This window comes from Drosophila hydei, unplaced genomic scaffold (assembly GCF_003285905.1).
Source record: "Drosophila hydei strain 15085-1641.00,03,60 unplaced genomic scaffold, DhydRS2 tig00000215-arrow-arrow-pilon, whole genome shotgun sequence".
NCBI classification, from domain to species: Eukaryota; Metazoa; Arthropoda; class Insecta; order Diptera; family Drosophilidae; genus Drosophila; species Drosophila hydei.
In genome coordinates, this window is record NW_022045687.1 from 798,257 (window position 1) to 824,772 (window position 26,516).

At 41.1% G+C, this 26,516-nt stretch overlaps 3 protein-coding genes across 3 annotated transcripts in view; all 3 read left to right on the forward strand.

The window, feature by feature from the left end:
• The window catches only part of LOC111592727 (fork head domain transcription factor slp1), a 34,442-nt gene extending 18,653 nt beyond the window's left edge, over positions 1-15,789 (forward strand). Inside the window, exon 3 of the mRNA XM_030223477.1 lies at positions 15,730-15,789. Coding sequence (XP_030079337.1) covers positions 15,730-15,789 — 60 coding nt within the window. The remainder of the gene's footprint in view (positions 1-15,729) is intronic.
• On the forward strand, positions 4,433-24,881 carry LOC111592711 (putative mediator of RNA polymerase II transcription subunit 26). Its single transcript, XM_023305098.2, has 4 exons — positions 4,433-4,605; positions 19,515-19,591; positions 19,679-22,989; positions 24,804-24,881. The coding sequence occupies exon 3, from the start codon at positions 19,815-19,817 to the stop codon at positions 22,986-22,988; it is 3,174 nt and encodes a 1,057-aa protein (XP_023160866.2). The 5' UTR covers positions 4,433-4,605; positions 19,515-19,591; positions 19,679-19,814; the 3' UTR covers position 22,989; positions 24,804-24,881.
• LOC111592726 lies at positions 24,708-26,405 on the forward strand. Its single transcript, XM_023305113.2, has 2 exons — positions 24,708-24,763; positions 25,151-26,405. The coding sequence occupies exons 1-2, from the start codon at positions 24,708-24,710 to the stop codon at positions 26,403-26,405; spliced, it is 1,311 nt and encodes a 436-aa protein (XP_023160881.1).
• The last annotated feature ends 111 nt before the right edge of the window (positions 26,406-26,516 follow it).

Consider the following 26,516-nt stretch of genomic DNA (forward strand, 5'->3'; position numbering starts at 1 on the left):
CAGCAGAAGGCCGAGTCGAGCCTTTAACAGCTTCCGACTGGAATCCGTTTTTGACTGCAGCTCAATAGAAAGACAGAGAGCGGGAGAGAGAGAGGGCGAGAGATGCAATCTGTTGGCAGCTTGTGCTTATGCTTATAGATCGAATGAGCCGCTGACGCCCGTGGAAGGTCGTGCACGCCATCAACAGATCAGAGCACGACACACTTGCGCCTATGCAAGCGCCGCCGTCTCCACAGTCAACCCCAACGACTTGCATACAACAGGCGCAGGCGCAGGCGCAGTCGCAGCCAGAGCCAAGTGTAGGCGTAATTGTTTTATGTTGCTCGCTTCGCAACGGCAAACAGCAAGAGCGAGAGCGAGCGAGAGAGGGAAAAGTTACGAGCTGGAAGCTGGCATAGCTTGGGCTTGGCTTCGTTCCAGAAGCAGCATGCCTTTTAAATTGGCCGACCGTACCGCCTACCCAGGCGAGGCAATGGCAACGGCAACGGCAACGGCAACGGCAACGCCAACGCCATCAAATGGCTGCAAGTTGCACTTGACTCGCGCCGCATGCAGCATCAAGGAGTCCCTTAGCCCAATGAGCGCATTTTCAATTTTATGCTAATTAGTTTGGATGCGACTGCAGCGAGCTCTCTCCGAGCTGCCAGGCGTCGGCCCAGGTGCGAGCGCCCGCAGTGGCCAACCGCACCATTCACCAGCAATGTGCAACGCCTCGAACGACGCCTTAACGCGGCCAAAACCGAATGAATGAAATGCTGCCCCATTAGTAGGCCACAACCGGCAGCGTCGCCACCTGCACCTGTGTCCCTAACCAAATTGAAACCAACAAACAAACAGCAGCAATTGCTGAATGCATCGAATTATATTGTCCAAAGTTTTCAATATGGATCTTTGCTAGTGGAACTTGCAACTCGACAGACTAATTGTTGCAAGTAGCCCAGAACTAGAGACCACCCTGTGATGGGGCTTACCAATCTAAGAGAATAACCTTGGATGGAAAAGGGAGCAAGAGAAGAGTTGAGAGTGAGCGAGAATAAGTTTAGAATGAAGGATTTAGAGAAAGGGAGACAAGGGGAGGAGTGAGAAATAGAGAGATGAAGAAAGATAGAGCAAGATAGAGCAAGATAGAGAGATATAAACAAATGTGTGCGGTGAGAGCTTAAGAAAGAGAGAGAGAGGTAGAGGGGCAGTAAGAGGGAAAGAGAGCGATGGATAGAGATAATGTAAGAGATGGATATATGTAAGCAGAGAGGAAAAAAGGAAGAGAGAGAGAGAGGGGGAAAGAAGGAGTAATAAATAGAAAGGACAAAAATAGGGAGAGATATGTACGAAGTGAAAGCTAGAGAAAGAACATAAAGGTTATAGAGAGAGAGAAAGAAAGAGTGATAAATAGAGAGAAGGACAAAGAGGTATATATATTGAAGCATAAACAGAGAGAAAGATATATATACTCAAAAATACATAGAGGCAAATGGTGACAGAGAGAGAGAGAGAGAGAGAGAGAGAGAGAGAGAGGGAGAGAGAGAGAGAGAGAGAGAGAGGGAGAGAGAAAGGGCAAAGAGAGACAAACAGCAGAAAGAGCGAGAAAGTGAGAGAGAACAAAAAGGTCAAAGTGAGATAGAGAAAAAGTCTGGGAGAAATTGCAGGAGAGAGAATAATTAATTAATAATTAATAATTAATAATAATTAATTAATAATTAATTAAATAATAAACAATTAGAGAAAAAGAGATAGATAGATATATAGATGATGAATAGAGAAGATGTGACAGTCAGAGAGAGAGAGAGAGATACAGAGAGAGAATTATATTGAGCAATATGAAAGGATAGAGAGGGACAGCACGAAAGATACAGATAGAGAGAGAGAGAGAGATAAAAACAAAGCTATAATAAGCAAGAAACAGAGAAAGCGAAGGATACAGAGATTGTTATACATAATGAGATATAGAGATGGAAAGATAGATATAAAGAGAGGCAAAGAAAGGCAGCAATAAAAAAAACACAATAAACTAACATTTGCGTAGTTATGCGACTTCTGTTTCCAATGAGAGTAAAAGCAGAAGGTAAATAATATTCGTTGTATTATAACAATTATAATAATAATAATAATAATCATTGCTTAAATTATTATTTTTATAATTTGATTGCCAGTGGCATACATTGATAGAGCAGTTCTAAGTCAAGCAGTCATAAAGACTCTATCTAGAGTTCTCCTAGACAGGCCCAATTTCCGAGTAAATGACTTTAATGCACTGTGAAATTGATATCAATTGAATATGGAATATTTGAGAGCTTCACTTAGGGCAAAAGACAAATATTATCGAGGTAGCTGCTGCCTCGCCTATCGATAAAGATAGCAAATTATCTACAATGCAATTGAAGCTGACGACTGGGCGGCGAGTAAGTGTAACTAATATACCCTTGTTTAATTGCAGAACAGGGTATATAATTTGATTTAAATGCTAACGAAACTAAATGAAGTCCATATGAAGTGGAAGGCATTACTTTTTGGGTTGGCTCGGAACGAGTGTTGCAGCTGCATATGGAAATGAGGCAGAAGAACAAGAACAACGAGAGACTTCATGAGAATACAGTCCATATTGCGCTGAGAGGCCCGAAGCAATTGCAACTTTAATTGAACCCAATGAAAATTATGGACAAGCAAATTTTCCCACAGATTGCCAAAGGTTTAACGATATTTTGCGTTTTTTTTTCTTTGCGAACGTAATGAGCCTTTAAGTCAAACGTAGACCTGACAGCTTCAATGGCTTAAACGTAGCACAGAAGCTGCAACTAACCACAAATCACAATAACACCCATGCCACACACACACACACACACACACACACAGGTGAGTGTATGTGGATGTGGAAGGGAACGCATAATCATTATCACTCAAATTGGGGGCCCCTTGCACATGTGTGTGTGTGTGTGTGTGTATGCTCGATCCAAAGACCAATTATATATCGAAAACCAGAGACGAGAGCGACAGAGAGAGAGAGAGAGGAGCGAGAGAGTGCATATGATCAGCATATTCGCATATGCATATGAGCTGGTCCGGCACTTAAACGGTCTACAACCATGAAATGGGCAGATCCCGGCATCGAAAATCCCAATTCGAATACCGTAACTTAAGCCCATGAATTAAGCGGCCGCAACTGATGATGAGAACCAAGCCAAAGCTCAAACACAAAGCCAAACCCAAAGCCGAAGCCAAAGCCAAAGCCAAAGACGAATTGGAATCAATGTCCAGCGACGATGACCACCACGACTCCACAATGTGCGACTCGCGACTTTCGCATGTGCAAGAGAGAGGGAGAGAGAGAGGGAGGCGGAGAGAGCTAGGCGGTACCAAATTTATAACTTAGATCATAAGTGAGCCTCTCGACGCGCACATAGACCAGCGCCTCGAGCTTAATAAGTGCATTCGCCTGCAGCTACAGATTTTGCGCCTCGCTCGCCTCAGGCAAATTATAGTCCACAAAGATTGTTTTGGCCTAAACAAACGTTTAGATAGGATATACATATATAGTGGCTCCATTAGATATTACTTTTTTAACTGCATTTTCATATATTGTTATGTATCTACATACAAATGCAGCCCAGTTTCGAGTCCCGAAACTGAAAAAGAAATTTCCGTGCCCTTCTAAGCGATTCTCATAAGCTCAAGTAGACACTTTCCTTTAGTTTATTAACGAATTTTGTTGGTATTTCACTTTGACTTTACTAAACTTACTCCAATTTACAATCTTAACAGATATTATACATATACCTCTCTCTCTCTCTTCCTAATTCTATACTTCCTACTCCTCTTCAACTAAAGTATTATTTTGAAGTCCTTTTCTCCATTATATACCAGCACTTGTATGTGTAAGGGTTAGAAAAAATTTGTTTACATACTGTATAGTTCATTTCCTACATATTTATACATATTTCTATATATATATATATATATATAAATATCTCAATCAAATCTATCATTCATATATAAAAATAGTGTTTTCTTCTACCTGAAGCATATACTACAACTATTTTTAGCTTTCAAGTTCCCACCTTACCGCATACACACACCATAGCTCGCGCCATCTACTGCAATGCTTACACAACTGCCGCTTAGTCATAGCACACACCACAAGCGTTTAAAAGCACTACGTTAGTCAAGACACACACTAAAGTGCTCGCACTGAACGCCACTACGTACTCACCCAACGACGAACATCGCTCGAACTTAACGAATCGAACAAAAACTAAACGAAACGTACCCGCTGTTAGTTAACAGGCTGATTGTCAGATTCAAAATACATGCGACTTTCGTGGTGAGCGGACGTGTTTTTTTTATTGTTGATTTTGTTGCTTCTGCCCAAGTACTCGACGTTGAGTACACCGCTTAGTGCGCGTCGTAGATTGTGTTTATTGTTGTGAGTACTGCAAGCTGTTGTTGTTGTTGTTGTTGTTGTCGTTTTGGTAATTGCCTGGCACACACACACACACATGCACAGCTAAGTCAGTCATGAATTGGAATCGGTGCGCGCGGTCGTGTGTGTGACTGTTTGTTTGTATCCGCAACTGCATCTGTATTATTGTACCAACGTATATTTTCGTTACGGTAATATTCGTACATATTGTACTTTTTTTCTTTCATATTTTTTATTGTTGTGGTTGTAGTCATGAAATGTTATTAGAAATTGACGACAAGACACGCCAAATTAATAACACAGCCCAGACGTAATATGTGTGTGTGTGTGTGTGCTATTGTATATCTATGTGTGTGTGTGTGTAGCTGTATCTGCAGCCGTGCATCCGCAGCAGCGGCTGTGCTTAAGCAAGAGTTTTGAACGAGACCAAGTTGGATGATTCTTATTGGATTGTTGTGGTTGTTGTTGGTGCCGCTGCTGCTGTTGTTGCTGCTGCTGTTGCGTTGCCGGTGAATGAACCCAACCGAAAAAAAAACGCACAACAAACGTACGCGACGCACGCTTATGTACGTGTGTGTGTGAGAGACCACAAAATGGTGGTAGAAGGTAGAAGAGCATTAAACATTTCTCGAAATATTAACCCAACTGTGCACAACGGCATAAAGCCTCAAACAACAACAACAATAGCAACAGCAACAGCAACAGCAATAACAACAACGAAAGGGACGTAAGAAAAAGCCAAACGAGCAAAAGCGTCCGCCGTTTTGTTTAATGTCTTTTTCACAGTTGCTTTTTGTTGTTTAACAACAACAACAACAATAACAATAGCAACAGCAGCAAACAATTATCATTTACATACTATCTCTCCAATTAGAACACGCACACACACACATATACTTGTTATCTTATCAGTTATAATCTTTTGCAATCTGTTGGCAACATTTGCGCGCAACATAAAATATTAAAAAAAATACACCAAAACAGCTGCCTGGGAAATTGACTGACTAACTAAAGCTGTCCATATATGTACATGCATGCATGTGTATATAACACATAGACATGTAGAAGTGTTATATACATTTATGTAGATTTATATAGCTGCATGCTACATGCATTACTCAGAGCTTTTTTCTGCGTGTGCCATATCCGATAGCCGATACCGGTTTAAGGTCTTAAGGATTCGCAGAAAGCGGGGTGCGCCAAAAAGTGCTTTGCCTCTGCCTCTCTCTCTCTCTTGCTGCCTCTGCCAGCACCTTGTCTTCGTCTTCTGCTTCCTCTGCTTCGTCTTATGCTCAGCCGGCTTCATCAGTGCTGCCCAAGTCAAAGCTAATTTCAGCAGTTGCGCGTATTAAAAAAGAGCTAAACAAGTTGGCGCAATAAAATAAACGAAAGTGACTTGACTTTCTTATAAAACTGACATCATTGAATAAATATAAATATAAATATATTCGATAACTAAATAAGATAACAGTTATATATATATATAAAATGTATTTTGCAGTCCAGCCAACATGGTTACGTTAATGCAGTTCGTTTAGCAGTTCGTAGTGCGGAAAAGTGTTTATTAATTCTATGTGAGATAAACGAAAGAGGAAGAAGCCATAAATAACCAAATATTAGTGAATTTTATAGTCTAAAATTGTTTTTATTCTTGATAAAAATGATTAAGTCGCGGGTCAAACTTGGTAACAAGCTAAATATGATGCATATAACAAAAAGGCTACATTCATAGAAAAAAGTAGCTAGTTTCACCTAGCCAAATTGGCATCACTGAGCACTCACTCGCCTGGCTCAGTGCACACAAAACAGTTAAAAGTTCAGGCTTAAATTAAAGTTCGCCCCGGTCACATGAGAATGCTGTGAACACAGCTGTACAGACTGCTGCGTACTGGCTTCAATATTTCAAATACTACGAATCGAAAGCGTCTTATCACACTGTCAAGGTGAATCTACTATGTAATCTAAGTGGTTCACACTGCGTTCTGTACGTAGATAGATATGCCGAATACAACAAATTATGATTTATGGGCACGACACAGGCAAAGGCAATTGCCAACCTTCGTTATAACAATCATACTCTCCAAACACATAAGTATGTATATACATAGGGGTACATATGTATGTATGTGCTTTGTATGTGCTTAAATTTACTGTAGACTTCAGTTACATAGAAGTGTGGACATAAATTTGACTAAAAACGCCAAATTGCCGGCAAAAGTCACACACAGCGTTTTTTATACATATCTTTTTGTACCTCTTTTTTAGCTTCTTCTTCTTTTCTTTTCGTTTATTTTTTGTCCATTGTTCAGTTTTTTGTTACTTCTGAAAATCTTGCATAACTACAAAGGTACACACAGTGGGTAAAAATGGAATAAAAAATAATAATTATAATATGTACGTGGCGGGGGCAGGGGGTGGAGGGAGGTAGAGGAGGAGCTGGGCACACAAAATCAAATAATAACCCAGCCGTGAGCTTTGTTCGTGTGTGCTTGTATGTGTGCATGTTTGTATGAGTGTATTTGTGTAATCAGTGTGAAACTATGTTGTGTGTGTGTGTATGTAGTTCGTATGGGCGGCTGCTGTAATCGTTCGTAATCATTTAAGCCGGCGCCCATGGGCAGCTACCGAAACACACGCACACGCACACACACACACAGATACTCAAACTGGCACATATAGAAATTAACATATTTATATATGTATATATTATATATACATTTATATATAGTAGGTGAGATACAAAACGCTGTGTGCAAGCATCTGAATAATCGCAATTGCCAGCGATATCTGGCTACTCTCTACACTTACACATATACGATACCCAAAAGCCAGACAATGCTCAGCCGTGCCACTGGGGAAGGGACAGCGAAAGGGCAAAGGGGGTGGGGGGTAGACACTTCATAAAGCTGGGTTAGTAGTTCACCTGTTGATTGCATTGCTGCTCGCGACCGCACAGTGAGTGAAATTTGATACACACACACACAAGCTCATTGAATTATCAATTTAACGGCTCTTTTGCAACTGCAATTGCACAAGTTGCGCACTGACAGAAAGAGAGAGGTAGAGAGTGGCAGGAAGGGCGACAGACAGAGCGAAACAGCTAAACTTTAACCTCAGCTAAAGTTGGCTGTGACGTCATGCACAGTGAAGCAAAGCTAAGATAACTAGAGCTAGGTACTCTTCATATGCAAATATACAGTTCTATATATACTCTAGATAATTTATTGTGATTCAGTATTATATATATAATCGTGGCCAAAGCAGAAAACTTTCTACATTTAAAGTAAATTTTTGTTATCGAAATACCCTTTAAATCGCGGTGATAGAGTAGCTCAATGTGGAAGCATAATTAGCAGATCAATATACAGACAGCTGTGCTCATGAAAATAATAATTCGTCTGGGCACTAAATATTGGCCAACAAAACTTAATGCTAAACACAATGTTTTGAGAACAATTTGAAACGAATATTAATATTTATATATTTTACAGTAGTTTAGATAGTTTTTTATTATTTTTTAATTTTTGCAAACTTGGGAACATGTGCATTTTACGGCTGGCGAAAGGAACATTAAGACAATGTAGTTGTTCATAAAAATAGTAGTGGCTAAAGGCTAAAAAGCAGAAGGCAAAGCACTACTATTTCTATGAACAGTCGATTTTCATCGCTAAAATCGTCAAAAATATATTAATTCTGGGCGTTACTTTTGCCTAGATTTTCGTGATTCTCTTCCGGCTTTACCAAGTGGGCGTCTCTAATTTCTCAATGGAAATATTTTAATAAACACGTCTGTATATAGATAGTTCCATGATCGATGAGATCTCTGACAGCTATATGATATAGTGCTTCGATCTATAAAATAATTAAGCCATATTAAATATCATAAGAATCGCTTACAAGCTGAGAGACTTACAGACGTCTATTGATATTGATCATGAATATATATACTATATATATATGAGTTGAGATAAAGTAACTTAATATTTTAGTTGATATAAGCATATGGTCGCAGCACATATAACTAGTGTTACAGTGGGCACACGATGACGTGACCAACTTGCTGCGAGCTAATCACTGAAATGTCTCCATTTATGGTGCGGCCATTAAATCAATCAATAACTCATCACTCGGCAGTCAACTAAAAAGTTGCCACTAAAAATTGAAGACGTTCGAATCGTTCTAACTTTTTGATGGGCCTGTGACATTGTCACGCATCTCTCAAAGTCACAATTAATGCGAAACATGTTGAGTTTTGCAGTCGAGCACAGTGCTTAGAAAGTTACAGTGAAACTAGCTAAAAACTAAAGATCCACATCAAAAATACTTCTTTCGTAATACCCCCACCCACAACTCTATGCACTTCCCAAACAGCCATAATGCCCAGCTGGCTTATAAAGACTTGCTAGTCACATAACTGAACTATCAGCTATATGCCGCATTCCTCACGTTTCTTGAAGTTCAATCCGAGTTACGGCTGTTGCATATTCATTTCAATAAGCTGTATCTTTGTTATTTTTTTACTCATATATAGTTTGTCCCAAAAATCTGACAACAATTACCCAATTTTTCGCAAAAGCGCAGGAATTTCTGCTGTAGTTTGACTTGCAAATTGAGATAGATTTAGATGTTCCAGTAATTTCTCAATTGAACTTAATTAAAAGTGCATCGTAGGCAATGCAATTGTCTACGTTTTCGCTGAGAAAATCTATTTGCATATATAAGCTATTCAGCCTACATTAGGATAGTTGGATAAGATATATCTATGATACAGTCTTATTCAGATCATCTGGGATAAAGTCTTTCTATGCTGCAGTCTACTTTCAGATAAGTTAGGAGATTTGGATAAAGGCTTTCTTTATCACAGTCTACATTCAGATAAGTTAGGATAGTTGGATAAGATTTATCTATGCGACAGCCTTATTCAAATCATCTGTGATAAAGTATATCTATGCTACAGTCTACTTTCAGATAAGTTAGGAGATTTGGATAAAGGCTTTCTTTACTACAGTCTACATTCAGATAAGTTAGGATAGTTGGATAAGATTTATCTATGCTACAGTCTTATTCAAATCATCTGGGATAAAGTCTATCTATGCTATAGTCTACTTTCAGATAAGTTAGGAGATTTGTATAAAGGCTTTCTTTATCACAGTCTACATTCAGATAAGTTAGGATAGTTGGATAAGATCTATCTATGCTACAGCCGTATTCAAATCATCTGGGATAAAGTCTATCTATGCTACAGTCTACTTTCAGATAAGTTAGGAGATTTGAAAAAGGGTTTCTTTACTACAGTCTACATTCAGATAAGTTAGGATAGTTAGATAAGATCCATCTATGCTACAGTTTTATTCAGATCATCATAAGTTAGGAGATTTGGATAAAGGCTTTCTTTACTACAGTCTACATTCAGTTAAGTAAGGATATTTGGATAAGGTATATTTATACTATAGTCTACATTCAGATAAGCTGGGATAGCTGGATAAAGTCTATCTATACTATAGTCTACATTCAGATAAGCTGGGATAGCTGGATAAAGTCTATCTATACTACAGTCTACATTCAGATAACTTACGATAGTTGCACAAATTCTATATATAACACAGTCTACATTTATTAGTTGGATAAAGTCTCTTTATACTACAGTCCACATTCAGATAAGTTTGGATAGTTGGATAAGGGGTATCTGCACTACAGTCTACATTCAGATAAGCTGGGATAGCTGGATAAAGTCTAACTATACTACTCAACCTGTATTCAAATAAAGTAAGATATTTTGATAAAGTCTATCTAAACTTTTCAGCCTACATTTGGATAAGTTCAGATATTTCTATTATCTGTTATATTTATCAATTAAGTTAAGCTATCTGGGTATAACCTCTTTATGCATAACACAGCTAATCGAGCTCTGCTATCTCTGCAGCTAGTTTCGAATATAATTATCAGTTTTCCCCCATTTAGACGATTTGTAATGCGAGCTCTCGTAAACAATGGAGAATCGAATGCACATTCGCAATGGCATTCTAAAGGCATGCATAAATTCATGGGGTCTGTTTGTCTGGCTTTTGGTTTCGTAATTTCGATCTCAATTTTCTTCGGCGAGTTGTGGCAAATCGAATTACCTTAAACAATATCGAAGACGGTTTCATTCATGACTGCAATTCAAACAAACAATTCGTGTGCTCACTGTACCTAAGCTAAGCGCGTGCAACGCCGATTTAGTGGGTCAATCTCGGAGAGGGGGCTTGGGGTGAGTCTTGGATGCGCTGCCTCGGCATTAGAATGGCGTCATCTTTTAACAATTAATCGATGCCAAGAATTAAGTAATCGCAATTGACTTAAATTCGCTGCAATTGTAGATATACGTACACATGCATAGTTGTAAGTCGCCTAGAGTATTGGATAGGAAGGTCAATAAATGACGTTTGCACAGTGCGCAATTAAAGATTCTTTCGACTCACTGCACAGATTGAGCAGCGCCATAGACATATGCATATCATTATAAATGTGAAATGAAGACATGATGTGACTAAAAGATACCCTGTAAACGCAGTGTCTCTAGTTGCTGAAAAAGTTGAGTCTAAAAATATATTTTAGATTGAATAAAAAAGATAAAATGCAATGACAAAACTAGAAGATACCCTCTAAATGCAGTTTCTCATATTTATATAAGTACTTATACGATTTTGGATATATGAAATATAATCAAAGACGGTCTCAGAGGCATGACGACTAGAATATACCGAAAAATATATTTTATATCTTTGTTACAGATAAACAAAACTGGCTTGGCTTGGCTTGAGCGGAGTTACCCTGTAAATTGAGTAAACCAATTTGTTGATAGAAATAAAGAACTAAAGAATTATTAATACACAAATTGAAGAATAGTTTGTGTCTTTACTTTACATATTTTGTAGGGTATATAGAACTCAGTAAGAAATATGGAAAATATGGAATATTGCCTTGACTCAAAGACTGCTTGGATTTGCTTGAACTACGCTCAGTATACGGCTATTGCAATGCTTAACAGGGTATCGCAGCAGCACTGCATGTTTAGACTGTAGAATTCAGAAATATCTTGGGCATTTCTTGGGCATGCTCGTAAATAAAAAACCGAACACTTGAGCCGGCTGGGCGCTTTAAGTAGCACTGAGTACTAGGCGAACGGAGATCAAACAAAAAAAAAAATAGAAGAGGAAAAAAAAAACACGCAAATAGACGGGAACTGAGAGAGACCAAGTTACTTGGACAGTCGAAGATACATTCGGCCAGTCCGGGAGATACAAAGATACAGATACTGAGATACTTGAAAGTGTTGCGCAATTTATTGTGCGTGCGTACCACATACAGACACAGACACACAGATACATATATGCACATATATTTGGTATATAGAGAGTTGATAAAGTACGCGCTGTGCGTGGCGCACACGTAATCACGAAGTTTTTGCCTGACTTCAAATTGAATTTCACATCGAATTGGAATGCTCGTTGCCATTCCAATTGGAACACAAGTCACGAGGGCTCAGCACAGCCAAGCGGAGCAGCGGTTCTAATCAGAGCCACAGCAAATACTAAAAGAATTGTGTACAAGTGTTTTTTATAGGTTTTTTTTTTTTCAAATTGGTTTCTACTTCCCCCCTCCCGCCTCCATTTAGGTCTAAGTAACTCTTGGCCTTGCCGTAAAGCCCGAGTTTATGGGATCAGCGAGTCGAGAGTAACTAACGTTTAAATATTTTGAGGAAACGAAAACCAGTTTTCTAAATGCGCTTCGTGCTTGACTCTGAAGTTCACTTGAGCAATTTCTTAAAAGGCAACAACACAGTAAAGAAGCAGCAGACGGAACAGAGGAGGAAGACTGCTGCGATCTGCTATTAGATACCTCACTAATTATACCCTGTAAAATGAGTAAATGAAAAATGAAATGCGGACAGCTCACTGAGCTGTGTAAAAGAAATCACAAACACAATTAAGCTGCCAGATTATGCTTTAACTCTGCACTAGATGCAGCACTGATTATACCCTGTAAAATGGAAAAAACGTCGGCTAGCTGCAAAAAAAAAAAAACGTCGGCTAGCACAGTTAATCTGGGCGAGTTTCATTTGTCTCTATAATTGATGTATAACCTGTGCTTACAAAAGATGCAACACTAATTATACTCTGTAAAGTGAGTAAAAAGGCGGCTAGCTCAGTGATGTGGGCAAAAGAAGTCAATAAATTAAGCTAGGAAATAAACAATGGCTCAATCATTTGCCTTATTTGGTTTACAGTAAATACATCACTAAGTATACCCTGTAAAAATGATCTGCAATCAGAACCAAACAGGTTATAGTTCTAGCTCTTCTAATGTTCTTAAAGCTTAAAGCGATTCGCTGACTATCGATATCGATATAATCGATAGTTTCTTAGAACTTTATTAAATTCATAGAAAGTTTCCATATGCCAAGGGTATCCGCCAGCCGATCAGCCTTTGCCTTTGGCGCCGAGCACATACAAAGCTGCAATATCATGTATCGTCTAACCGAAACGGGATTTACCTCTTTCGAAAAGCAACAACAACAACGGCGAATAATCACATAAAAACATAATTATTGATTGGCAGCGTTGCTTCGCCCTCGCTCTCGCTCTCTCTATGTCTAGATATGGGCTTTATGGCCAGCTCAATGCCCCGACAAGGTTTCCCGCACACATTTTGCAATATTTATGCAAGCCATATGAAATTTTGCCAACTCAACTGTGGCGACAAATTGATGTCTGTTCGACTGTCTCGGCTTGCAGCAACTGCAGCGATATAGCGAGGGCTCAATGAGCTCTACGGCATATGTGGGCCAACTGTATAGGGTGTATGGGATATAGTATATAGATAGCTATAGAGCTTTATGCCCTGCACATATTGTATATAGGCTCACTTAACTGTTGAGGTTGTATGAAATGCATAACTGATTATATGGCTAAGAAGGCGCAGTATGTGCTATAAGGACTCTATGGCCTTCATCGGCTATATGTACTGTATCAGCCATATATTAAGTTATATATGCAAATTGTAGTTGCTTTAGGGATGCTATAGGCTATAGGCATTTACCTAGGCCAAACGAACTGTAAGGTCTCGATGGTATCTTTTGATATTGGGGAGTACAGAGGCTGCATAGACTGTACATATAGGTATATAGCACTTTACAGGGGAATCGGCTAAACGAACGATACAACTTATATCTTAAGAAGAGGCTGTATTAGCTGTTAGAAAGGTAAGCTGCCTATGGATTAACAAATATATAGGCTACGTGCTTGAGGGAATATAAGACTATGAGACCTTGAGCTTCACCACTCAGGCTATGCAGCCTATACGAACTATACGAGCTATATAGACTATGCGGACTATTTGAGTTCTAGGAACTCTACGGATAAGTACGTATATCCATAGAGTTCCTTGGGCTATGTAAAAAGTAAGATCTTAAGGCACTCTCAGAGTATACAGACTATGTGAGCTCTAGGAACTCTAGGGATATGCGGACTGCTTAGCCTATACGGACTAAGTGAGCTGAAGGAACTCTCAGAGTATACGAGCTGAAACAGCTTTAGTATCTACACGAACTATAAAGGCTATACAGACTGTTTAAGCTTAAGGAAGTCGAGCACAATACGTACTCAATAGCCTATAGAGACAGCAAGACCTTAAGGGACTCTCAGAGTATACAGACTGTTTGAGCTCTAGGAACTCTAGGGATATGAGGACTGCTTAGCCTATAGCAACTATAAAAGCTTGAGGGACTCTCAAGCTATTTAGCCTAGGCTATACGAACTATACAGACTGTTTGAGCCTTAGGGACTCTACTGATGCACGGACTCCTTGAGTGCTCTCTTGCTATTTAGCCTAGGCTATACGACTCCTTGAGTCCTCTCAAGCTATATAGCCTAGGCTATACGAACTATATAGGCTATACAGACTGTTTGAGCTATAGGAACTCTTCTGATGCACTGACTCCTTGAGTCCTCGCTGCATAGGCTGTGTTGGCTATACGAACTATATAGGCTGTGCCCACTGTATGGCCTACACCTAGTGCATGGCCAGCATAGGCCGGCTGTACGGGCTGTGGGGGGCATATGTTTGCCTTTATTGAGGTCGATTGTTCATTTATCGTCAATGTCAGTCATCAGTTGGGCTGGCTTGGCGCGTGTTTTGTTGTCTTTACACATTCCCTTGCGTGTTTCTTTCTTATTTTTTTTGTTTTTTGTTTTATTTTGTTTACATGGAGTGGGGAACGTTTATAGTACAAATGAAGAAGAGCCAAGTGCAGGCAGCAATAAGCTGGACGCGCGCTACACAAGATCTGGGCTACTCCAAAGAGAAAAGAAAAGAAAAATGTAATTTAGGTGTTTCTCAATACAAACAGCTGGAGTTTGGCCATTTGCAGTCTGCGATAAACACGCAATTAGCTTTAGATATATATGTTTAGACCAACACACAAGCGAGAAGCTGCAGTCGAATCGATAAAGCTTGTCTAGACTTCCCTTAGCTGCCTCTGCCTGTCTTTGCTCTTTTGGCAGGACTTTTGTGCTGCAGTTTGACTGCCAACGTCTGGCCAAGATATGTATCTAAGCATGATCCAGACAGCTCTAAGGCAGTGTGTGTGTGTGTGTGTGTATCTTATCTGCAAGTTGTCGCATAAATCTTGTTAGGCCGCAGCCCATTGACTTCATGGCGCCGCGTCTTAATTCTATAAATCATTTCCAATTGTCGTCTGCTTAAAAAGATAAAAGCCTCAGCCTGAGCAGCAACTGAAGTCTGCCGAAACCAAAAAACATTATACGCAATTATTGCCTAATGAAATGTTAAATATATATGAAAATATTTGTTTTCCCCACATTTGATAGTACAAGCATCGAACTTGAAACAGAGGCCATAATATTGTCCAGTTAGGGCTTCTGCCTTTAAGTGCTCCAGCTCCCATTATCTGACATTCGAAATGTATTTCAAGGAACGATTTGCTTTACGTAGACTTAAAAAAGATTTCTTTATCTGCACAAAGAATCGATAGCTGCTTGCAACACATGTTTGCTTATATATAAATAAATAAAAGATAAAGAATACTTAAAATTTGCTTACATAGTATGTGCAAGAGAGAGATAGAGAGAGAGAGAGATGGTGTGAGAGAGTGGAACAGAGTCTGAGAGGAAATGAGAATCAATCGATATCGCTAGCAAAACAATTCAAGTCTTAAAGCCCTACAGAAATGTATGAGAATTGCAGAGAGCGGCGCATATTTTGTTTTACTTCAGTTTCTTTCTACTTATTTAAGCACTTAACAATTTTTACAGGGTATATGCAAGTCCGATGAGAGCGAAAAAGTGCGAAAGAGCGGAGTAGATAGCGCTTGAGACTAGTCAATGTTAGTTTGTTGCCAGTAAGAAACCTCCTATATAAATCCAAAGTCAGTAATAAGCTTTAAGCCGTACAAAAGTTGATGAGAATTGCAGAGAAAGGCGATCAACGTTTGTGTGTTAGTTGGCCAGCTTAGTTATCTATATTGACTTCTATATAGATATACAAATCTGAGTATACCATGAAACTAATTTACAGGGTATATGCAAGTCTCACTGAATGGCAATTAGGCAAAGCTCGACCTCCATTAAATATTTAATGTGAGCAAACAAGAAATAATTATATATTTATACTTATATTTACGATTGCACTCAAAATTCTTTCGATTTCTAAATATATCCATGTTTAATAAGCTCTCCAACCCCAAAACAAAACATAATAATCCACATATATATAGAGACTATGTGCATACCAATCCAAATAGCAAAAACCAAAAATTTCAAGAACATTTTCCAATTGCATTTCTAATCCAGCAAACACTTTTCCTGCCTATTTATATATATATATATATATATATATATATATATATATATATATATATGGCCTGTAGTTTCTCGGGGTTGTTAGTTAATAGACGTCGAGCAGGGGTGGATATACATATATGTATAAGGGTGGTGAATGTTGACCCCACACAACTGCTCGAAACATTTATCCATTAAAGCCAAATATTTGACAAAGGGTGGCATTTGGTTCTATGTGATTTCGCTAAGTTTTCTTTTGACTTCTTTTCCAGACATATATATATATATAAGCACGCATATATGTAGTTAGTCGTACTGAAGGTTAAACATATATGTCTACGGCGAACACCTGTCCCAGTTTGCTTTTATCGTTTTTGGTCTGTGTGTAGAGAAATGGTTGAATTTTAAGAAAAACTCATTTGGAAGAAGAAAGAAGAAAAATTCTTTAAAAAATGCTATGAATGTCAAGAGGCATACTTATATATATATATATATTTTTTTTTTTTTTTTTTTTTTTTTGTATATAAGTATTTGTCTTTCTCTGCAATTCTCATAAACTCATGTAAGGCTTAGCGTCTAGTTTATGTGTTCCCATTTTAGTAAAGGATACTCAATGAATACAAAAATTATTTCTATCTCCTTCTCTCTCTCTCTTTCACACTGTGTCAATCCTTTCTGCATTTCTCTCTGTCTCTCTCTACATATATATTTTAATACTTCTTCAGAATGTTTCCCTTTCGCTTTTCATTGTTTGTCTCTCTCTATCTCTCTCACCCTCACTCTCTGTTCTCTTTTTCTCTCCTATGTCTATCACCATATCTCTTTGTACCCTGCTTTTTGTTTCTATTTCTCTCTTTCTCTCACTCATTCTCTTGTTCTCTCTCTATATATATCTCTGTCTCTCTTCCTCTCTTTCTTTCCCTGCTTCCCAAATTCTCTTCTCAAAAACTTCTCTTCAAGCCCAGCATTTTTGCAATTACCGCCCTTCTATGCGATTTTCATGAGCTCAATTAGCCCAAAGATATTAATACGATTTCAATACCATCTGTGTGTGTGTGTCTATGGCACCCATTTATAGGTAAGCTCATAATTTCAGACACTTCTCGCACTCTAAAGAAATGGATTAGCAACAAAGGCAGAAAAACTGATATGAGTAAAGCATTCAATTTGCAATCGGCTGGCGATTTTGTGAGACATACACTAAATGCGCAGCTACTCGTATCAAGGTGCACTAGATATTTATCCGAGGGGGAGGGGCGTTGAGAGGGGAATAGAGAAAATCAACTAGAAGTCGGTCAGATTGGCATGCAAATTGGATGCAAGGCAATTTTTGTTGTGCTTTGCCTTTAAATGCCTCAAGCCGGTTAACAGCTGCATGCAGTGCAATGAACAAACCCCTGCCACGCCCACCACCCGCTGGCCCCTGCGCCAGCTGCGCGTGTGTATCAACCCCAAGGCAAGGCACGGGGCAATCTTCGTGTTAGACAATTGTCAACTGCGGCGTTCAAAATGGGTGAAAAATATTGATTACATTGGTAAACGAGACCATTTATGCTTCGTACACGTATTTGCACATGTATGTGTCTATAGCTGTGGCCGTTACATACGTATGTAGATCGAAATTCTGCATATGCTTAGCCATATGCGCATTTCATTACCGCACAAAAGGTACGAGCAAAAGATTAGCTATCAAGTGACCCAAATGCACACACACACACAAGTAGCTACATAGCTATAGCTATATCTATAGCCATATCTACATACACTATATTGAGTTCATTTATGTCTATGAGCCGGAAGAAATAATAATTATTTAGAAATTGCTTTGCTTTGGCTTTGGCTTTTACTTTTGCAATTTTTCACAATTCTTTGGCCATGCCCTAATGAACAATAATAAACGATTTGAACAAATTTGTGGCAAATACTATAATTTGCCACAGTTGGCAGCTGAAAAACAAGCGAAGTCGAGAAAGAGAAGTGCACAACTAGCATATACCCTGCCTAGGCATAAAGTGCCCTTTGGGGCGCAGAGGCTGGCTCTATTTACATATCTGTATATATTTATGCATATATATATATATGTATGTATATACACATATATTTACTGTATATTGCTGTCCATATTTATATGCTCTATACTCAACTTATTTAGCTGTAGCCCCATAGCTGGGACTGTACTCAAAAGTTTTATAATTATTTTACTTGATTTCCAGTAAATGCTAAAAAGAAAGTGTGAAAGGTACATAGAAAGGTACATATATATATATAAATATGTCTATATATATATATAATGTATCAAGCTTGCATAGCTGTTGAGATCGTTGCGTTCCTACAGACGGAACAGAGCATCGGATAAGTCGAGCTAAGTCGATGAACACGAACAGTCGTTTAGGCTGCTAAAGACTACATATACATATATATACACATAAACATATGTACATATATATACATATATACATATTTACATCTATATACATATATACATATTATTTATATACTTAAGACTGTTAACAAACCCACTTAAAAGCGGAATTCCCATTTTCAGTGGAATTTCTTTAGGGTCAAACGATTTTTCGCAATTTTCCCATGATATTGTTCTACTTTCGCAGTTTACCTGACTACAAAGCATTGCTTGACTAACACATGTCAAACACCCGAACGCAGATGTTACGAAAAACAATGATCTAAAGGAAATCTTCAAGTGATGCTAGACAAATGCTTAAATAAGAGCTGAAAGAGAGCTTAGCTTATAAAGCGGATGGAATATATGTAGATAAATAGAATATACAAATATATAGTATATATTTAAAGTATATATATAGAATAGCATAGTAGAGCAGAGATAAAGCTTGAGCTAAAATCGATAAATATCGATTTTGGTCTTTTGTTTCTAAACTTTCTTTTAGGCATATGGAATTTGAGTGAATCTATAATTTTGGTATATGGTAAAGATATATAAATATATAAGATATAAAGATATAAGATATATAGATATAAGATATAAAGATATAAGATATAAAGATAGAATATATATAGATATAAGATATAAATACTCTACATAGCTGTATGCACTTCGTTCACAATGGATGTAACAATATAGACTATAAATTATAAATAATTTTAATGACTATACTATCTACAGCTTTGCTAGCTGGTATCATCACTGCTAAAGCTTATTTAGAGTTGAGATTACTAAAGTTATCGATTTCTGAATAGATTTCGTTGCACTAAAGCCCACTTTCCCTGATCTTTGCTTACAGATAGAGCAGCTGCGTATAGCCTGAGGCGTTATGGAAACGCTTAGCGATTGACACAGCCTAAGGAATACAAATTGCAAGTATGCAACGATATGATATAGTAAACTCTCCCACGCTCCATATATATGCATCTCATTTAATACTCTGAAAATGTTTTTGTTTTGTAGAATTTCTTGCGTGCAGTGTATTGGCAACAATCTCAATGGTGGGCGGATATACAACAGTGATTTCCAACTATCTTCCACTCCAAGTCCCCTCGTACTCCCCAGCCCTGTCCCCCCTAGACGAGCCATACAGCATAAGATGTCTGACACAGTTGCCAGCGAGCGCAAGGCCCAGGCAAATGGAACATTGAGCGATACCATTGAGTCCCTAGACGATGCCATTCTATTGGCCGATAAGTCCAAGGTATTCAGCGATTATATAGGCGAAGAGGAGCCACTGAAAATAGTGGAGCCCAGCGACAAGTTGGAGAAGAGCGCGCAGGAGAAGGTGAAAAAGTGCGTCACATTCAATCCGAACGATGAGAAGATTCGCAAGTTCACCACGGGCGAGCCGATTGTTGACCAGCAGAATCCGTTCAAGAATGGTCACATAGATAGGAAGAAGACGCCGCCGCCGGTGCCCACCAAGCGATCCACATTGAGTGTACGGAAGACGGTGACGCAACAGTTGCGAGAACGCGAGCGCGAAAAGGAGAAGGAGCGCGAAAAGCTAAAGGAGCGCGACCTGGAGGAGAAGTCCCTCAAGGACAAGGAACGCGAACAGCTCAAGAACGAGGCCAACAATCGCAAGAAGGCGCAACTTGTCGCCGATGACTACATAACCACCGAGGAGGTACTTAAGCAATCGAAGTACGTCAAGACATACATCAAGAATCCGGATGCATATTTCGTCTACGATCCCACGGTGCTGGCGCGCCTGAAGTTCGAGGAGCTGCGCGACATAGCGGGCAAAGTACCGAAACGTAAACAGGCCTGGACGAGCGGACAGCAGGCGGCAAATCGCCAAAGGGAGACGAAAGCGCCAGCGACGAAGCTGGCGAGACAACAAGAGGCTAACGGCAAGCCGAAGACGGCAACCTTTAAGAAGTGCTCCAAGCCAAACTACCCCGAATTGGCCAACTTGAAAATACGCACGGGCACCGACACGACCGGCGCTTACTTCAATCCCGACGAAGTGACCAAGAACGCCAAGAAATTCGACGAGCGCGTGAAGAAACTGCAAATTAGCTCCGACGACGATCTGGACGAGATCGATGGTCCATTGACCAAAAGCGAGTCCAGCGACGAGCTGAATCAGCCGAGTGCCGAGGAGGACACAGCGAAGATGACAACAAATGGCAATGCCCCGGCCCCTGGCACCTTCACCAACACCATCAGCTCCGAGGAGTTCCAGGCCTATCTGGAGCGCAAGGGCTTGGCGCTGATGCCCAAGCGGGAGATAAACAGCCCAACGCCCAAATCGACGCCGACGACGACGCCGACGCCGACGCCAACGCGTGCAACGGCTGAGGAGCGACGCCAACAGGTGGCCGAATCCTTGGCAGCCTTGCGCAAGAGCAATACCAAAAAGTTATCCGTCTTGCAGCGTCTCTCCAACAGTCTCTTTGCCACGCGCCGCAAGACCACGCCCAAGGGCGCACTGCCCGTGCCGCGCAGCGTCTACGGCGACAGCGAGGAGCACAAGAAGCTGAATACCCCAACAGAGATGCGGCGCATCCTGCTCGAGAGCCAGCCAAATGGCCAGTTGAGGCAGCAGGTAAAGCAGCAGCCACCGCCGCAGCCGCAGCCCAGGTCAAAGCCAACGCTGGAGACGAGACTGGAGCCGACGCCATTCCAGCGCAGCACGGAACGTCAGAGTCTCATACCCAGACGCGTCTCCCCGCCGGAGAGCAATTTGAATCGCTTCACTCGTTCCGCCTCCATGGATCGCAATCAAATCAAGCTGCACAGCCAGCGCAACATGAGCCGGCTGGAGAGCGTGGGCCAGCGACGATCCGTCGCCTCCTGCCAGTCCAACGAGGAGCGCCACAGCAACGGCCACAGCCATCCCATGGCCACATCGACGCCAGTGCGCAAAACGCTCGAGTCCCAGAACAGCAATCACAATGAATGGGAGCAATTGAGAGCGATCAAAGAGGTGACCGATAGACAGCTCTACAACAAGGTCATACAACAGCAGCAGCAGCAGCAGCAGCAACAGCAGCAACTGCTGCTGCAGCAGCAGCAGCAACAGCGACAGCGTCAGAGCGAGGAGAACATCTATGAGCACCTGCAATCGCAGCAACTGACAACGCCTGGCTTTGTGCGTGGCTCAGTGCAGCGCAACACCTATGCCGGCGTCAGCGGACGCAATCGTCAGATGCTGCAGCCCGTTGCTGCTCAGCCGGCCGGTCAGCAGTTGCCGGCGCGCTGCCAGAGCGTGCTGGATGAGCTGATCACGCCCAACAACCAGGCCACGCGACGCGGCTACGAGAGCGAGAACGAGACGCCAGTTGTGCTGCGACGCAAGGAGCCGAGCGCTGTGCGACGCATTGGCGGTCTGTTGACGCGCGACGAGATCCTCGAGAAGGTGAAGGAGTTCTGTCGCAAGTCCATCAATCGCACACCGTTGCCCGCTGCCAAAATGCAGCCCATCTATGAGCGTCACAACAACCAGAATCAGAATAGTTGTGCGGACATCTCGCCCGTGTCGTACGCCTCGGTGGAGACGCATAAGCGACCCGCCTCGCAGCTGAGTGTGGCCCGGCCGCAGGTGCCGTTGCGTGTCCAGAGCCTGCCACGGTCCAGCTATGCCACCAACTCAACGGCTATGAACGGTGCCTCGCCCATCTATGCGCACGTGAACAAGCGCAACAGCCTCCTGTCCAACGACTCCGAGCAGTATGTGTCCAATCAGCAGCTGCTGAATCAGCGCCAATCGCTGCTCACTCTGACGCCCACGGAATACGTGCTCATCCAGACAGAGGAAGGCCTGCAGGCGGCCAAGCTGATTGACTATCACAATAGCGGCTTGTATATGCAGCCACAGTATATACGCGCCAGTCCCCAGGGCTATGTGCGCATCGAGGAGCTGGCAATGGCCCAACAACAGCAGCAGCAGCAGCAGCAACAGCAGCAGCTGCAGCTGCAGCAACAACAACAGCTGCAGAATGGCCGTGCCACGCCCCTAATACTAGATCGTTCCGGGCAGCAGACAAGCCAAATATATTGGACGCCGCAGCATCAGCGCTTGCAGCAGGCAAATCAAATGAATCAGTTGACGCTGCAGAAGAGTCCACGCATGTATCCAGTGCCAGCGCCCAGATTGCACATGCCACAGAGCTATGTCATGGCGAATGGCCAGCCATATGCGACGGTTGTGCCGGCAACGAGAAATCAGGTTAACAGGCAACAGTTGGCCAGGAATTCGTCCAATTGGGATTGCAGTTCCGAGGCGGGCGAGATACGACGTATATTAGATAAGTCGTTGTAGGGTAAGTTTTTCGCAAATACTTCGACTCTATTTACTCTTATAAGTTTTTCGCAAATACTTCGACTCTATTTACTCTGCTTATCGTATAACTCAACCGAAAATATTTGGGTAACTTTTAAATATTGTGCCGCCATCACAAACTAATGTGTGCCCGTACTTGCTGAAGCGCAGAAAATAGCTTAAAAAATACCTAAAAGACATTATCGAGCAAAAAAGAAAATATCGATATATCGCCGCACAGCTCAGACAACATCTGCTTGTATTGTATTGTATCTATGTGCGTGTAGTCCAAACACAAAGGTTGAAGCGTTAGGTGAAATTGCGACGTTCGTTCATAGCTGCGGCCAATTGCAGACAGTTATTATCTACACTTGTGGGTTAATAACAATTGCCAAAAGATTCAAGGTCTATCACTTATCAGGCGAGAGCTTGATAAATCTGAATTTTAAGACAACAGACACAAATACACGTAAATTATAAATGTGAACCCGTTCACACATACACCCACATACGCTGTGTGTATACATATATGCATTGTTTTTAAACGAAACTGGTGAGTATAGGTTCAAAACAAACTTAGTTATCTATGTATACATGTGTGTGGGTGTGAGAGTGCGTGCATTTACACAACAAATGCAGAAATTTGCGTAATAACAACACACACACACATATGCACAGACCGTGCTGTTATAATTTGTTGTTAAAAACAGCAAAGCGAATTGCTAAAATTTCAACTTCAACTGACAAATACATTCGAGACCTTTCACGCAAAAGTACAAAAAATATATTCCCAGGTACTGTTAGACACACAAACATACGTATGTGCATGCATACATAGAAATGTATATAGTCCGAGGCCCGGACAAAACAGCGGTAAATACATACAAGCATAGACATATACATACTTTGGCCTGCAAGTACCTGCACTACATGCATATATACACATATACACACATGCAAACATAGATACATATATGTATGCGTTAGCTTTAGCAACAGTGCAGTTAGTTTTTTAAAGACAAAACGAAAAGATTTATAGGCAATAAAACTGATGTACCAAATTAGGATTTAATTTTTTGAAAAAAAAGGCTATATATAAAAGAAGAATCATAAATGTCTATTTAAAATAGTTTAAAAAAGGGCATTAGTTAGGTAACTACTATTCTTAAATACAACAAAGATATTTAAAAAAAAAAAATATTTAAAAAAGAAAAACAAAAAAATTAAAAATAAAAAAGCCGGATTTAGCTAAAAAGCATTTATTTCTAAAACAGAATATTTAACTCAAAACTGGCAACAAAAAATATATATGCATAAATAATGAATATATATATATATATATATATATATATATATATATATATATATATATATATATATATACATATATGAATATAGCTAAAGGAAGCTAATATAAAAGTCCATTACCATGAACACTTAAAATGGCTAAAATTGTCTACAAAACTGTGTAAAAATATTTAAAAAAAAATATTCAAGTATTCACGCTAAAAAAAAGCCAAATTTACTTATATTTGTCTTAACAATAATAATTTACTTAATCAATATTGTCTTAACAATAATAAATTATATACAAATATTTGTTTAATAAATTAATAAACTAAAAAACTCTAAAAATAGCTACTTTTAAGTAATCACTTTAAAATACGGTCATATGTAGCTATAAAACGGCAGATTTGACAACGCTGTTGAGCACAGGCCATGGCTATTGACGCCATTGGCCCATTGGCTAGCTATAATTCTAGAGCGCTGCGAAGGTCAATACGAAAATAAAGAATTCTTGTATGCATTTTTCAGACAAAGAGGCCAACAGCCCAGACGACAACGACGACGACGACGAGGACACAGTAGCAGCAGCAGCAGCAGCACCATGGACGAGCAGATCAAGAGCAGCAGCAACAGCAGCATAACCAAAGCCAAGGAGGAGGCGCTACCCATTAGTACATCATCGTCATGGACTATTTTACCACCAGATAGAGTCGAAATACTTGATTCGAGCAGCGCCAGCGAGGAGACAAGCGCAGCTGAGCAACGGACAGAGGAGGCAGGGCCAGAGGCAGAGGAGGACGAGCAAACCAATGCAGAGTAGGTGCAAGGCCGGAGAGTGGGATGGCAAATATGTTAATACGCTTAATCCTTTTTAGATGCAAGCTCGTCGAAGATGCAGATACCCAGGCCGAGGACGTCTCCGATGGCATTTCGATAATCAGTGACTGCGAAAGCACTGGACGCATTTCACCACATCCCTTTCTGCGCGAGCATCTCAATGAGCTTAGCTTTAAGTTCGATGCGGGCCACGAGCTGCCACTTCTGGGCAATTTGCCTGAGCTCAATACCGGCCAAGAGATACGCGAGCGAAGACGTGCCGCTGGCCTGCAACTGGATGACGCAGCACCGTCTGCGGCAGCATCAGCTGCCTCATCTGTGCTGGGCTATCGTCTGCCCCCGTTGGTGCAGAATGGCTTGACCGCTGTCTTCTATGTTGGCGCCACTTTGGCCATTTTGGCATTTATTGGCCGTTTGCGTAATCCCGAGTGGCAGGTGCTTGGCGGCGGTAAGCCCATTGCCGATCTGAATCAGCGTATGGTTGAGCTCGAGCTGCAAAATAATCTGATGCGCGCCGAGATTGATATTATGTCCAAACAGCTGCTGTATCTCAACTCCATGGCTGGTCAGGGACAGGGCCAGGGCCAGGGCCAGGCGCGCAAGTTAAAAACATTTAAGGCCTGGCCCGGCAATGGCAACTCTGGGGATCCAGTGGATATTACCAAGGCGGACTTGAAGCGTCCGTACAAATGTCCAAATGGCAACTATGTGGAAATCGCCGCCATGTGCATGGAAATGAAACCGCATGCCGAATCTCTAGTCGATGAGATTGGTAATGTGGTCAACGATGTGCTGCAGCAATCTCCAGCTTTTCAGAACTTTGAAAAGGTCACCGAGCGGCTAGGCACACTCGCTGGCAAAGACGCACCGCCCACTGAGACAGACACACCCACAGGCAAACCCACTGTCGGTGCCAGCGAACCATCCAAAGCTTTCCATGCGCATGGCGAAAAGTTGCGAGCGCCGCCAATAGACAACGGCAATCGCTATCCAAATATGGATGCCTCCAAGGAGCGCTACAAGACCAAATACAATCAGAAGCGTCAGGAGCACAAGCACGACTCGAAGGAGCGATACAATAGGAAGTATTTGGACAAGTCCAAGGAGCAGCAGCACGGCAGGAAGCAGCGTCATGGCGATAACGATGATAGCGGCAGCGGCGAGTGGCACGAGCGCATGATGCAACATCGTGAGCAATCACGCCAGCGGAATGAACAGAAGCACAACCACAATTGGTATATCGAGCGCGGTGGCAGTCGGGAGCAGATTCGGTCCAGCGAGACGCGACGCTGAACGCTAAGCGTCGAAAAGGGAGCGATGGGGGCTAAGGGTAGATATATACGAGAGTAGTCTGAAAAGTTGTCGGCCCTTCAGTAGATGCAAATTTCTATCAGCTTCAATTAG

Excerpts from the sequence above, each read along its gene's own strand:
- LOC111592711 (XM_023305098.2), top strand. The coding sequence starts at position 19,815 with ATGTCTGACACAGTTGCCAGCGAGCGCAAGGCCCAGGCAAATGGAACA.
- LOC111592726 (XM_023305113.2), top strand. The coding sequence starts at position 24,708 with ATGGCTATTGACGCCATTGGCCCATTGGCTAGCTATAATTCTAGAGCG. Across the intron at positions 24,764-25,150 it reads AATTCTAGAGCGCTGCGAAG|ATGCAAGCTCGTCGAAGATG; the intron begins GTCAATACGAAA and ends AATCCTTTTTAG.